The sequence below is a fragment of the Microcebus murinus genome, chromosome 14 (genome assembly GCF_040939455.1).
Source record: "Microcebus murinus isolate Inina chromosome 14, M.murinus_Inina_mat1.0, whole genome shotgun sequence".
In the NCBI taxonomy this organism is placed as follows: Eukaryota; Metazoa; Chordata; class Mammalia; order Primates; family Cheirogaleidae; genus Microcebus; species Microcebus murinus.
Window position 1 is genome coordinate 11,014,909 of NC_134117.1, and position 14,123 is coordinate 11,029,031.

Below are 14,123 nucleotides of genomic sequence, written 5' to 3' on the forward strand. Positions count from 1 at the left end.
TGCAATATTTTTTTTGTAGTTTACTACAACATTGCTCTACCTACTTGGCTTTTAAACATCTTAAAAAATACATTCTTCAGGGTTTTTTTAATTCCTTAATCTAACAATATTGAGTTTTGAGTAAGAATGAATAGTTCTAGAACATCTTTTCCTTTAGATATCTTAAGTAGATTGAACCATCCTTTAAAATAACTGTCAGTGATAGGCAAGAATGCTGACTCTATTTCCTATTGGGAAATTTAAGTTTAACAAGTAAAGGGCAGATATATCTTTTTCAGGTAGTTGTCTGCTTATTGGTCTATTTGTTCATGAAAGGTAGTAGTGGATTCTGTGTTACTTTTTATTAGGAAAACACATTTCTTTAGGACCAGGATGAATGAATTTAGACTGAAGCTGATTTAAAAATAATGGGTGAAATAAAAAACAACTCCCCCCAAAATCATCATGTACTTTTTAAAAAGATTGTTCTTGTTGCCCTGTAGGGAGTGGAGACGGGGAGAAGGACGGGATGAGGAGAGGCCTCACAGAAGAGATGAAGAGCGACCACGGCGCTTGGGGGATGATGAAGACAGAGAATCTTCTCTTAGACCAGATGATGATCGAATCCCCCGGCGTGGCATGGATGATGACAGAGGCCCTAGGCGTGGCATGGATGATGACAGAGGCCCTAGGCGTGCCATAGATGATGACAGAGGCCCTAGGCGTGCCATAGATGATGACAGAGGCCCTAGACGTGGTCCTGATGAAGATCGATTTTCTCGCCGAGTGGCAGATGACGACCGGCCTTCCTGGCGTAATACAGAGGACGACAGGCCTCCCAGACGAATTGGTGATGAAGAGAGGGCTGGTTGGCGGCATGCAGATGATGACAGACCACCTAGACGGGGACTGGATGAGGACAGAGGAAGTTGGCGAACAGCTGATGAGGACAGAGGACCCAGACGTGGGATGGATGAGGACCGGGGGCCGAGGCGAGGAGGAGGTGCTGATGATGACCGACCATCCTGGCGGAATACTGATGATGACCGAGGGCCCCGGCGGGGCATGGATGATGACCGGGGACCGAGGCGAGGCTTAGATGATGATCGAGGACCTTGGAGGAATGCCGACGATGATAGAATTTCCAGGCGTGGTGCAGATGATGATAGGGGGCCTTGGAGAAACATGGATGATGATCGGATCTCAAGACGGGCAGATGACGATCGCATTCCTAGACGGGGTGATGAGTCAAGGCCTGGTCCCTGGAGACCATTTGTCAAGCCAGGTAAAAGTTTAGTATTCAGAAACTACATTAGATGCTTTATGAAATCTACTTGATGTGTTTATGTGCTACTCTAATGGATGGCAGATTGGACTTCATAATTGTTTTTTAGATAAACTGTCCTCTATCTTTCCTTTTATATCTGTACAGGGACTTTTCTGTCAAATTTGCCTTTGCGGCCAGGTGCGGTGGCTCACGCCTGTAATCCTAGCACTCTGGGAGGCTGAGGTGGGAGGATCACTCAAGGTCAGGAGTTCGAAACCAACCTGAGCAAGAGCAAGACCCCGTCTCTACTATAAATAGAAAGAAATTAATTGGCCAACTAATACATATAGAAAAAATTAGCCAGGCATGGTGGCGCATGCCTGTAGTCCCAGCTACTCAGGAGGCTGAGGCAGAAGGATCACTTGAGCCCAGGAATTTGAGGTTACTGTGAGTTAGGCTGATGCCACGGCACTGTAGCCAGGGCAACAGAGTGAGACTGTCTCAAAAAAAAAAATTGCCTTTGCTATCCCACACTCCAAAACGATTAAAGTAAATTCACCCCTCTTTAGTCATCTTATGCTTTTCATTTTCCTTCTGCCTTGTTGACTGCTTCCTTGAAGACTTTCTATACCCATGCCATCAGTAATGTGTGTTCTTCAGGTTCTATCTTGGAATATCCTCCTCTTACAAATAAATAATTAAAACTGAAGTGTACTAAACAGTCACAGTCCTGCCAGCCCTGGGGTTACAAGTGGAAGAGCTTATTTTCTTCCTTAGTCCTCGGCCTGCTCATCTTTCTACACACACACACACACACACACATATATATATATATATATATATATATATACATATACATACATACATACACACAAGAGTCTTGCTATGTTGCCCAGGCTGGTCTCAGACTCCTGGCCTTAAGCATTCCTCCTGCCTCAGCCTCCCAAAATGTTGGGATTAAAGGCATGAGCCACCTCACCACACTTCATTCTTGGGGTCAGTTGTAGAGAATACATGTCTGTGATGTACGTCTCTTATCATTCTCTCCAGGCGATTTCCACATATTGCATGTAGCATATCTCCACCTGGAAGTCTCAGTGACTTCAAACAGAACCTACCCAAAACTCCACTCACACCCCTCTCCCCTTCTTTTCATCTGTCCATCAAACTGTGAGCTAGGAATCTGGGAGTTTTCCTTTACTGTGGTCCTTTATCCTTTATGTTAAATCTTTCATTTACTTTAATTCTGCCTTTTTAATGTTCCTTAAATCCACCCATGTCTCTATTCTTCCTACTTGTACTTGGTTCTGGGTCACCATCATTTTTTTCACCCTCCAACTGGTCTTTGCTGGTCTTCCCGCCCCCCACCCCCAGCTCCATTTTTGCATTAGGGAGGTGGAGTAAGGAGTAACCAGAGTGATCTGTTGTAAGTGAGGATGTAAGCAAGCAGCTTCTTTGCCTTTACCGTTAGTGGTTTCTGTTGCTTACTTCTGTCTCTTCTAGTCTCACCTCATTCCACTGTTGAGCTGTGTGACCTTGGGCAAGCTAGGTTAATTTTGCCTCATATAAAATGGGGTCAGCAGTACAGTAGATTTGTGATAATTTGCTGTAGTTATGTTTTGTAATGTTGCCATGAATACCGAACTATTCATTGCTCCTACAGGACATAACAAAGTTAGGTTCCTGTGAGCCTTTGCTCATAATGTTTTTGGCAGCTAATCAATATATAACCACATTTTATATCTTTTTGCTGATAGACCCTTTTATTTAGTACATACTATTGATTCATGAATGTTGAACTCAGGGCCAACAGTATATATTGTAACTCATGCCTAAACGAAGCTTATCTAATTAATGCATGTATTTTCTCCCTAAGACACATCACAGCCACCTTGTGCTTGGGGACACTATACAGCATTTTACCACTATGCTTGGGAGCCATTTTAAACGGTGAAATCACCAGCAGCAATCACAAAGATGTGAAAAACATGGCACTAAATAGACCTTGAAGAAGGACCCTTGTTTACAGTGTGAGAGCTGAAATGAGAGGGCTGTTGCTTTCAGCTGGCAATGTGTGTGTGTCATATATGAATCCAATTTTTGCTGCTCTGAACATGTCATTGACTGTATAAATGCCATGAAGATTAATTTTGGGGTTACATATAAATTGTAGCAAGTAGGAAAATTCACAAGTAAAGGATACATAAATAATGAGGATCAACTGTACTTAACCTCAGCTATGGATAGGATTGAATAGGTTAATATAGGCACAGGGTTTAGGATAGTGCCTTGGCACATGTTAGTAGCAATCTTGGTGATAATAATCGTTAGCTTTGCAGCTATAATAAACTTCCATTGAAATCTCTGCTTCCTTTGGCTCTTTGTACCTACATATATATAATTTTCTTAGATTCTGACATCCCATGGCTAAGTATGATCAAAAGATTTATCCTTGTTTAATGACCAGATGATGGTGGGCCATAAATGGTGGGAAATAGGATAGGAAAGTCTTTTTTGTCTGTGAAGGCTTTGAAAATGTTAAAAGGCATAAATGAACGCAAAATTGGGGGTTGATCTCTCAGAGAAAACTAAGTTTTCTGCTTGAGTGATCTGTCATGAGAACAGATTTTGTAACTGAAATCTCTATATACTACAGGAAAAGTTACATACATTTTTCAGTGATGTTTTTATTTCATGGAACGCTCAACCCAGACTATTTAAGTTTCCTATAGATACATAGGTTAGAAAATCTATTAATGATGATAGGTAGTGGTTGTCTGCAGTGATGTGTATACGGTGTTAGTTTACTGTTTTTTTAAATGAAGTTTGAATGTTAGCATTTAGAATGGTAACGAATTAATGCCAACATTAAGATCTCTATTCATGATTGCCAGTCTGTTTCTTTTTTTTGTTTTTTCTTTTCTTTTTTTGTTTTTTGAGACAGAGTCTCACTCTGTTGCCCAGGCTAGAGTGAGTGCAATGGCGTCAGCCTCGCTCACAGCAACCTCAAACTCCTGGGCTTAAAGCAATCCTGCTGTTTCAGCCTCCCAAGTAGCTGGGACTACAGGCATGCGCCACCATGACTGGCTAGTTTTTTTCTATATGTATTAGTTGGCCAATTACTTTCTTCCTATTTTTAGTAGAGACAGGGTCTCACTCTTGCTCAGGCTGGTTTCGAACTCCTGACCTCAAGTGATCCTTCCACCTCGGCCTCCTAGAGTGCTAGGATAATAGGTATGAGCCACCATGCCTGGCCACCAGTCTGTTTCTTGACTGGAAAATATTTTGCTTCTTTAAAACAACAGGTGGATGGAGAGAGAAAGAAAAAGCCAGAGAAGAGAGTTGGGGTCCACCCCGAGAATCAAGACCATCGGAAGACCGTGAATGGGACAGAGAAAAAGAAAGGGACAGAGACAATCAAGATCGTGAGGAGAATGACAAGGAACCTGAGAGAGAAAGAGATAGGGAGAGAGATGGGGAGCGAGAAGATCGCTTCAGAAGACCTAGGTTTGATATTCTAATTAAACTATTTGTACATTTGCAGTTGGGATTGTCTTAAGTGCTTCATGTATTCTCAAACTATTTTTGAGAAATGGTGCTTCTCACCCTCATCGTCTTTATCTTTTAAAAAAATTTTAGAGGTCATTTAATTGAATATTCCTTCTTTACTCCTTAGAAAATGGAGGCCTAACCTATGGCTGTCTACAAGTTGTAGACAAGTTCATGACTGTTTGGCAGTGCAGCCAGTCCAGGGTCTTTGCCATTCCATTGCTTTTCCTCCTGTGGTTTAGGGCAGTTAGTTTTGCTGCCCTTAAATTATCAAAAGCCCTTTTGCTTTTATTAGTGGTCGTAGTTTTACCTTGCTTCCTCTGCCAAAGTGGCTGCACACTGATAAATGTAGATCAGCACTGTTTGATACAATTTTCTGCAAGGATGAAAATGTTCTGTATCTGTTCCATCCAAAATGTAGCCAGCAGTCACATTTGGCACTTGGAATTTGGTCAGTGCTACTTAAGGAAATGTCTTCATTTTATTTCAGATAAACTTAAGTAACCACACATGGGTAGTAGCCACCCTGTGGAACTGCACAGATCTAGGTGTTCTCATTTGTTCTCCATGCTTGGGGTGTCAGGTTGAGGCCAAGTTAGGAGTTTAAACTTTGTCCCTGTTAAATTTGTAAATTCAACATCAGCATCAGCTTGGATAGGATGTATTCATTTACAGTTACCATGCAGCCTAACAATAGCAAGAACTTAACTTGTCATTTTAAATGGCTATAGGGATGAAGGTGGCTGGAGGAGGGGACCAGCTGAAGAATCATCCAGCTGGAGAGATTCAGGTCGCCGGGATGACAGGGATAGGGATGACCGTCGTCGTGAGAGAGATGATCGCCGTGATCTAAGACGAGATCTAAGAGATGACAGAGATCGGAGAGGACCTCCTCTCAGATCAGAGCGTGAAGAAGGTATAGAGGCTTCATACAGCTGAAGTATTGGAGAACCATCGTTTCTGGGGAATTTGGGGTTTTATATTTAATTATCATAAATTTGTATGAACAACAAAAATAAGTTAAATGGTTGATATTTATTCAGCTTAGAATTCATGATTTTTGTATGCCTAACTCCATGGTCAAGCTATGAAGTCAGCTTATCCCTAAAGTACAGTGGTAGACTGAATTGGATAGTAAGCAGTATGTGTTGATAAAATTTATTTAATGAATAAACTGTTTGTCAGTTATTTAAAAGTAAGGTCCTGTCCAATAAGCTCAAAGTGTACACATTCTTTGAAATTTAGAGAGTTGAAACTTTGCTTAAAAAATAATTTTAAGATGCTTACAATTTTGCATCTTTGCACTTAAGTGCTTGTCTTATAAGCGTATAATATTTTGTGTGCACAATAGGATCAAAAGAGTATTTCTTCTCTTATAGCCACAATTTAAAACTTTCATATTTATATGGCTAATTTGCTGTTAAAATTCTCTGACAAGAGCCAAAGATCCTTTTAATTTAAACATTTTCATTCAGCCAGATTTTTGCCACCTTGTATGATAGGTTTATACCAATTAGGGCATTTCCCAGGCATGATTTCCTTTTGTTTTAAAATTTTGAGTTATACCCGCAAATCTGTATGTTATTTTAAAGATTTTGTCAGAAATTACATGACCTTTTATTGGTTTTTCATTGTGATTCTGTATTGCTAATCTTTAGTACAGGATTTTTGAGTAATTTGAGGCATTCCTTTTGTTTAAGTTATGTTTAATTTGAGCCAACAAAATGTAGTACAAAACTTAGACTTCTTTCTTTCTTTTTTTAAGAGAGAGGCCTCAGGCATCTAATCTTCCTTTCTTTTTAACTAAACTTTTTAGTAAGTTCCTGGAGACGTGCCGATGACAGAAAAGATGACCGGGCAGAAGAGCGGGATCCTCCTCGTCGTGTTCCTCCTCCAGCTCTTTCAAGAGATCGAGAAAGAGACCGAGACCGAGAAAGAGAAGGTGAAAAGGAGAAGTCCTCATGGAGAGCTGAGAAAGATAGGGAATCTCTTCGTCGTACTAAAAATGAGACTGATGAAGATGGATGGACCACAGTACGACGTTAAGTCTCAAGATAATGGATTCAAATTGGTGTCTTACATAGGTTTGATCACATTCAAGGATTATTATACTTGTGCTTCAACCAATCTAAATTGGATTCTTTACTGTTGTTTCACCATAACACAAAAAGCATGAACTTGTATTAATCCTATATAATAGATTGATCATGCACCACATCCACAGAAGGTTGGAAAACCATGCCATTTTCTGGAATTTAAGGTGTTGCATTATTTCATCAATCATTTGTTTACAAAAAAGAAAAACTAAAAAATAAATTTAAAATGTGAACCCTTCAGGTATTGAGTAACACCTGTATCTCGGTATAGAACTTATCTTCTTTTCTTTTGATTTTGAAATATCCGATATTAATTGGAATGAGGTAAGGTTCTGTTAAAGAAAACATGTTTGAAGACCCTTTAAAGCAGTGGATCTGAAACAGTTTTCACACCATTAGCTGTTGAAACATACCTCTTTAAGATATTTTGAGGTATTTACTATTAACTACATTTAGAAAGTTTTTAGATTCACTATAATTGCAGTAGACATTATGAACATTGGATACAGTGGGATTTTTCTGTAGATTTTACTTGAAAGAAGGTGAGTATAAAACAATTTGCAGTCATTATTGTAATGACAAAAACACTGCTCAAGTGTGAATCCAAAAAAACAGTATATCTTTTAAATTTTAAAGCATTTGGTAAACTATCGCTTTTTTCTGTTGCCAATAGCAAACTGCTTTTCCATTAATGGAGAATTCATGCCTTTCAAGCATTTTAAATATGACAATATTTATAAATGTGTGGTTCAGAGGAATTGTTTAAATTCTCTTTCCTAATTTTCTCTTCAGGATAGATTCTTTCAACAAGTAATTTGTAGTAATGACTGTGTTGACTTCAATTTTGGAGTGTAGTAGCTATGTTAAAGATTAACTATTTGGTCTCATTGAAGCCAACACAGAACTTGCTGCTGTGTTTTTTCTTCAGTGATAAATAAAATACTTACAGAATTTGTTTTAGTGTTGATTTGTGGTTATAGTTAGTGCTCTAATTGTAAGTTTGCATATTTAATTGGATTTGTTATTTTACTTGAATTTTTATCAGTGCCATGAAATGCCTCAGTGTTTAGTATCAAGAAAGAAAATCCAAAATAACTTTAAACATATAAAGCAAATGGGGCTAGGATTTTCCTGTAATATGTCCTCCTTTGTTAAATGGTGTCCTCTAGAGTTTGTATGCATGTTGTGTCTGTAAAGTACCACCTTGGCTTTTCGCCAGAAATTTTAAAAAATCATAATTTCAGAGAATGTTAATTACAAAGTCAGTGTGGCTGTAGGCACTTTCGTTATTTCTGTTAGTGAGTAGTCTACTATTGGGAATCCCTGTTGGTACAGCTATAAGACCAGAAGAGGGAGTATTGATGCTTTTTACCTAATCAGATGTACTGTTTTCTTTTTGATGTTACCAATGTTGGAAATCACTTTTCAACACTTACCTTTGTATTTGGCATTTCAAACACATGGGAGTCTTAAAAGGTCTTTTGTGGGGAGAGGACCTTTTCTAAGAAGAGAATTTAAAAGCAATGATTATATTTGGGGCAGTAACCTGCTGTGAGTTTTATGTTACTAGACAGCAGGCCTGTACATGTGACATCACAGAAATTCCAACGGACAGCTTAATCATATTTGTTTAGGTGAGTTACAGATGCATGTGTGAGGGTCAGGTTTCCAGGCTAGTCTGCAAAGCCATTCTTTCTGCCCGAACTATTTCTCATACTGTTCTCCCAAGTTTTGTCTTGGTAGTCAGAATCCGAGCAGGGGAGGAGGATAGAGGAGTCTCATGCTGTTGCTTTGTGATCCTGCTCTTAGATTTCCACTATCCTGGGCTCACATTCTACTCCCCCGTCCCGCCCCCAGTATTTATCAACAGATGTTATAAGAAAGCTGAGCAATCAACTTACTCCTTTTATGTACTAGGTATTCTTCCATGTTCCTGGTGGCTTTTGCATTTTTAAATGAGAATAACATTGCTGTCAGCACAGATCTGAGGGTACATCATCAGCCCAAAGACCTCTGTATCCCATCAGTTGTCCATAGTGCCTACCAGGAGGCTGGCATCTATATATACGGGATGCTTGTGTGTCAAGAACTACCTGTGTTTGTTCTTTAACCAAAGACATTTTGACTGTAGGTTGATTTATAATTTTATAAATCTAATTGATATACGTGGGACATGATGGAAGGAATGTTCTAGTAGCTAAGAAAAAACTAGAAAACTAGGACTAGCACAGTCTTTTCTTTTTTTTTCCCTTTATATATATATTTGTGATATACTTTTTTTTTTTTTTTTTTTTTTTTTGAGACAGAGTCTCGCTTTGTTGCCCAGGCTAGAGTGAGTGCCCTGGCGTCAGCCTAGCTCACAGCAACCTCAAACTCCTGGGCTCAAGCGATTCTACCGCCTCAGCCTCCCGAGTAGCTGGGACTGCAGGCATGCGCCACCATGCCTGGCTAATTTTTTCTCTATATATTAGTTGTCTGATTAATTTCTTTCTATTTATAGTAGAGGCGGGGTCTCGCTCTTGCTCAGGCTGGTTTCGAACTCCTGACCTCAAGCAATCCTCCCGCCTCGGCCTCCCAGAGTGCTAGGATTACAGACGTGAGCCACCACGCCCGGCCTATACTTTTTAAAAATGTATAATTTTGGTTTAATAAGTCTATAACAAAAGTTGTTCTAATCAAAGCTAATAATTCTGTGACTTCCAAAAAGGACTTTGTAGGAAAATTAAAATACAAAAAGAAATAGAAAAAACCACTGGAAATAAGTGTATAGAAAAGAACAGTTCAAGGCAATTTGTGTCTGGAGAGTTGATAAAAACCCTTTTGAAGGTTCCTTACACTGGTTTCTTACTGAGCCAAATATGCAGCATGTTCTTATGAAGAAAATTGTCACAAATTACTTTGTATCTTTTTTAAACTTTGAAAAAGGGGCTTGCTTTACCCTAGTTTTGCAAAGTGTTTAGTTTGTTTCACATTGAGTTCTAAGGGTGGTTTTTAAGTGAATGTGCTTAAAGTATACTTTTCATAAGAGAATTCTAGAAAATGAACTACAGTGATATTGTTTTAATTCCTAGTTTTTCAACGTTAGCTGGAAAACTGAGGCTAATTTGGCACTGGTTCTGATGGAAGTACTTTTTAAGTGGATTAGTATAATGAATAATTGACTTGAGCATTTTCAGGATACTTCTCCCAACACTCCCCTGACTTGAGGACTTAAGCTCCCTCCTTGCTCAACATGTTCCTAGTTCTGGCAAAATAGTTTAATGGTGTCAGAGTATCAAATTAGTATTACATATATCCTGTCACAGTGATTCCCATATGTTGAAGATATATCTTAAGCCACATACCTGAGGCTTTGGAAACATCGTCCATAATTTGACTCTTTAAAATTATGAAGTAGCTAAACTGGTCCTGCCACCTTGCTAGTCCTTTTGGCCTGGAGAATCCACTAATCTGTTTGTAGTGGCCCTTTTGATTGAAAAGGTAGAACAGAGCAGTGGGAGAGGTAATGGGAATTTTTGTTAACCTGAAAAACTTTGCCCAAAAGCAAAGCTAACTTAAACTGGTACCTTTCCTAGCAAAAGAAAACAAGTAATTACATGGTTTTTATTAAGCTACTTAAGCTTAGGCCCAGTCAGATGTGCAGTTTTCTGGGGTTAAGACCAATAGGGGTGGATTTTTTTCCCCCTGGCTAAGAAACTGTCTCTCCCTTATCCCATCAATCCTCATGCACCTTCCTTTGGCCAAAAGGATTCACAGCTACCTAGTAGTATTTACCCCAGCCTGTAATACACCTTCAAATGACTGTTCCAGATAAAGTCAATCTGCTGTGGGGTAAGCTAGCTGTTTAATACTAGGAAATTTATAATATCCTAGCTAAAACCTACTGGGAGCTTTATACACTCTTTTAACATCTCCTGCTGGTATCTGCAGATACCTATTTGTTCACCTGTTTTTGCCTTCTGCGTCTGTCTGGATGGAAGGTAGCTGTGAGCCATGATGTGGCATTTAGCATGGTGGATTTAAAAGTGAGGGTGGGAAGTAAAAGTGGGGGTTCGGAACCATTGCCTAAGATCAGGTTTAATCTCATGGATAATTGGTGGAGTTCCAGAAACAAACTGGGGTCTTTCAGTGAGAGTGGGACATGAGATACCCCCGGCAGTTCCTTTGACTAGTGCTTATTCTGGTTTAACTGCCTATGTACCTAAAGCCAAACAGCCTAGAATAGAATAGAACCTTCTTGAACACAGGTTATTACATTAACATCCTAGAGTTCAAGGGATCCAACTTGCATTTAGTTTGAGAGGCAACAGCTGGAGTGAGCTTTCCTTCACTGGGGCCCTGAAATTGAGCAATTGAGGGTGAATCCTGATCTTTTGCTGTTCTTCCTTTTTGATCTTAGTATCATACATGTTTCTCAAGAACTGGAAGTGGATGGGTGTGTAGAGAAGAGGCCAAGTAGGAAAGGTATGGGTGAGGTTAATGAATTCATATACTGTTAACTGTACAAATACACGTTTTTTAAACAGCACCATTTCCAAGTAATACACAATATGATTGACTTGGCACAATTTTTAAAGGTGGGAAAGGCTAGTTGCTAGCTCGGTAATAAAAGATCTGGTACATAAGAGGTAAGGAGCTGTATTCTTTCTATCTGCTACAGATTGTGCATTTTACTAGGACGTAAACAAGCCACAAGGAGGAATACCCGCCCAAATTAATACTGGAAAGTTTACAAAACCTTCACTTCTCATAACGGTGATGCACTAGGGGCTTGCTTCACCTGGAATTAGAATAACTGATTAAGGACAGACAACTAAGAATATTACTTGCTTCAAACAATAAAATAGTCAATTTGCCAACATTCCATAAAATCGCCAGTTTTAAGCTCAGTTCAGAGGCTTTTAAAAAAATATTCTAGACCTAGTAAAGTGCCTCCATTCATAAAATGAAACATTCAAGGTTAGACTGAAGACAATTTCATACTGATGCGCATCTAAAATAGGTCGACGTATACAGTAAATAAACAGCGCCTCTAAGATGCCATATTTCAGTTACTGGAATACACACCCAGCCTCCGCGGTTCTGGATGTGGGCAAACTAGAAACTGTAGCGACAAATGGAGATTTTAGCGTCTAATCCCAAATGCTGGGCAGTAAAGTACTCCACACGGTCGGCTTTTGAAAAGCCACCAAGACGACGTCCCAGGTTGAGCCAACTGCTGAGCTCCACGCCTCCCCAACGGTGAGGGAGAGATACTTCGCAGGCTGAGAGACGGCGACGGCGACCCCGGTGGCGTGGTGCCAGCAGTCCGAGCCCAGGCCCTCAGCGCAGCTTCTTGCCCGGCAGGCCGTCCCTGGCGCTGCGCGGCGCCGGGCGGGCGGCGGGCGGCGGCGGCACTTTGGAGAGCGGGCAGTACTTGATGGTGTGCGCGTTGTCGCCGCTGGCGCCGCACAGGGGGCACGTGTAGCGGCGCAGCACGGGGCACAGCACTCGCCCGTCGGGGCCCTTCAGGATGTGGGTGGTGTAGAGCGCCACCGCCTCCTTGTTGTTCCGGCAGAACACGCACACCTGCAGCTCGGGCTTGAGCAGCCGGGCGGCCGCCGCGCCGGAGGCCCTGTGCAGCCGGGGCTCGGCCGCCCACGCCTGGGCCCGCTCCTCGCGCGGCGTCACTTCGGCGGCGGCGGGCGCGCAGCCCAGCAGAACGGCGGCGGCGCGACCCGCGAACGGGCTCAGCTCGGCGAAGCGCTCCTCCAGCAGCCCGGCCTCGGCGGGGCCGGCGCACAGCTCCAGCGCGCGCAGCTCCAGCGCGCCCCCCAGGTAGCGGCTCCGGGACCCCGGCTCGTCGCTGTCGTCGTCGTCGTCCTCATCGTAGTCTGGTGGTCCCGGCCCGGGCCCCAGCGCCCCTGGCCCGGCCCCTGCGTGGGGGGAGCAACAGGACGAGGACGAGGAGGAGGAGGGCGGGGAACTGCCGCCGCCGTCCGCACCGCGGGCGCAGCCGAAGCCGGGCTCGCCGTCCACCGCCTTGGTGATGAGCGTGGCGAGCCCCAGGTAGTCGTTCCACGAGCTGAAGGGCTGCGGGTGCGCCGGGCCCTGGGCGCTCACGTAGCGGGCGCTGGGCACGAGCGCCATGGGCGGGGGGGCGCGGCCGCGGCGGGGCGAGCGGGGCGCCCAGGGGAAAGCCTCCATGGGCGGGCCGCGCACGCCGCCTCCCCGCCGCCGGCGCTGGCCGGACGGAAGGGACGCGCCGAGCCTGCCCGCCGGCCTGCCGCGGGGTGGGGCCGCCTCACCGCCTTTTATCGGGCCCTGCTCCTCCCCGCCCCCCGGCCTCGCTGCCGCGGCCCTGCCCCCTGCGCTCCCCCGCCCCGGCCACCTCGCCCGCGCCCCGGACGGAGGCGGAGCGGAGGCGGGCGCGCCGGGGGCGGGCGGGCAGTGCGCGCGCTCCGCTCCGGCCCGCGCGGCTCCCGCGCCCGGCGCTGCGCGGGCCTCGCCAGCTGCCCGGCGCTTTCATCCTGGGAAGGGGGCGGGCGAGGCGCCGCCTCGGGCCACCGCGCTAATTGGCTGCAGACCAGAGCCCCTGCGCCACGGTCGTCGCTCCGGATGCTGATTGGTGCAGTCCGGGCGGGGGGCGTGCCCTGCCCGCGCAGCTGGGAGGTGCGGGGAAAGTAGGGGAGAGGAGGGCTGGGGAGGGGCGGCTGCTGGAGCCCTCTTGCGTCAGAGCGCTGAGCCCTGGCTTTGGAACAGGTGACCGGGCCTGGGTCTCCTTCGGCCTGGTGGGGAGGTTCAGCGAGGATAGGGTTTGGGATGGCGCCGGGTTCGTGCCCCCAACTCCCAGTCCTTAATGCCCCAGGTCCATAATCGGAGAAGCCCTTCCTCTCCTCCCCCCTTGTTACCAGCACCACAGGGAAAGCTGTGGGGCCGCAGGACTGGGCAGGGTGGAAGGATGCAGTGCTCACATCACAGCCACCCAGCGCTCAAGGAACTTCCGTTTGCACCGCGCGTTGGAGCACTTTCCACTGGGTGAAATGCTTACACAGCCTGGGATTCAGAGAGGTTATGGTTCTTGGAGTAGCGGAGGGACGCAGGCCTTGCCCGCAGCGCACAGCAGCCTCCAACAGGTGCTCGAGACTCGGTGGCCATTAGCCGGCGCCTTAGGCAGGGCTGGGGCTGGGCCAGGAGAGCCTAGGACGGTGATTGAGGGGGGTGTGTGTAGCCCCTCACCCCCAGGGACCTGG

General features: G+C 44.3%; 2 protein-coding genes across 2 annotated transcripts in view; one reads left to right on the forward strand and one right to left on the reverse strand.

Annotated features, from left to right (window-relative positions):
• EIF3A (eukaryotic translation initiation factor 3 subunit A) overlaps window positions 1-7,846 on the forward strand; it is a 40,640-nt gene extending 32,794 nt beyond the window's left edge. Inside the window, exons 19-22 of the mRNA XM_012739145.2 lie at window positions 483-1,264; window positions 4,552-4,753; window positions 5,527-5,711; window positions 6,612-7,846. Coding sequence (XP_012594599.2) covers window positions 483-1,264; window positions 4,552-4,753; window positions 5,527-5,711; window positions 6,612-6,841 — 1,399 coding nt within the window. The 3' untranslated portion in view covers window positions 6,842-7,846. The remainder of the gene's footprint in view (window positions 1-482; window positions 1,265-4,551; window positions 4,754-5,526; window positions 5,712-6,611) is intronic.
• A 3,540-nt stretch (window positions 7,847-11,386) lies between these two features.
• On the reverse strand, window positions 11,387-13,181 carry NANOS1 (nanos C2HC-type zinc finger 1). The gene has a single exon (XM_012739143.2). The coding sequence runs from the start codon at window positions 13,075-13,077 to the stop codon at window positions 12,214-12,216; it is 864 nt and encodes a 287-aa protein (XP_012594597.1). The 5' UTR covers window positions 13,078-13,181; the 3' UTR covers window positions 11,387-12,213.
• Window positions 13,182-14,123: the final 942 nt, after the last annotated feature.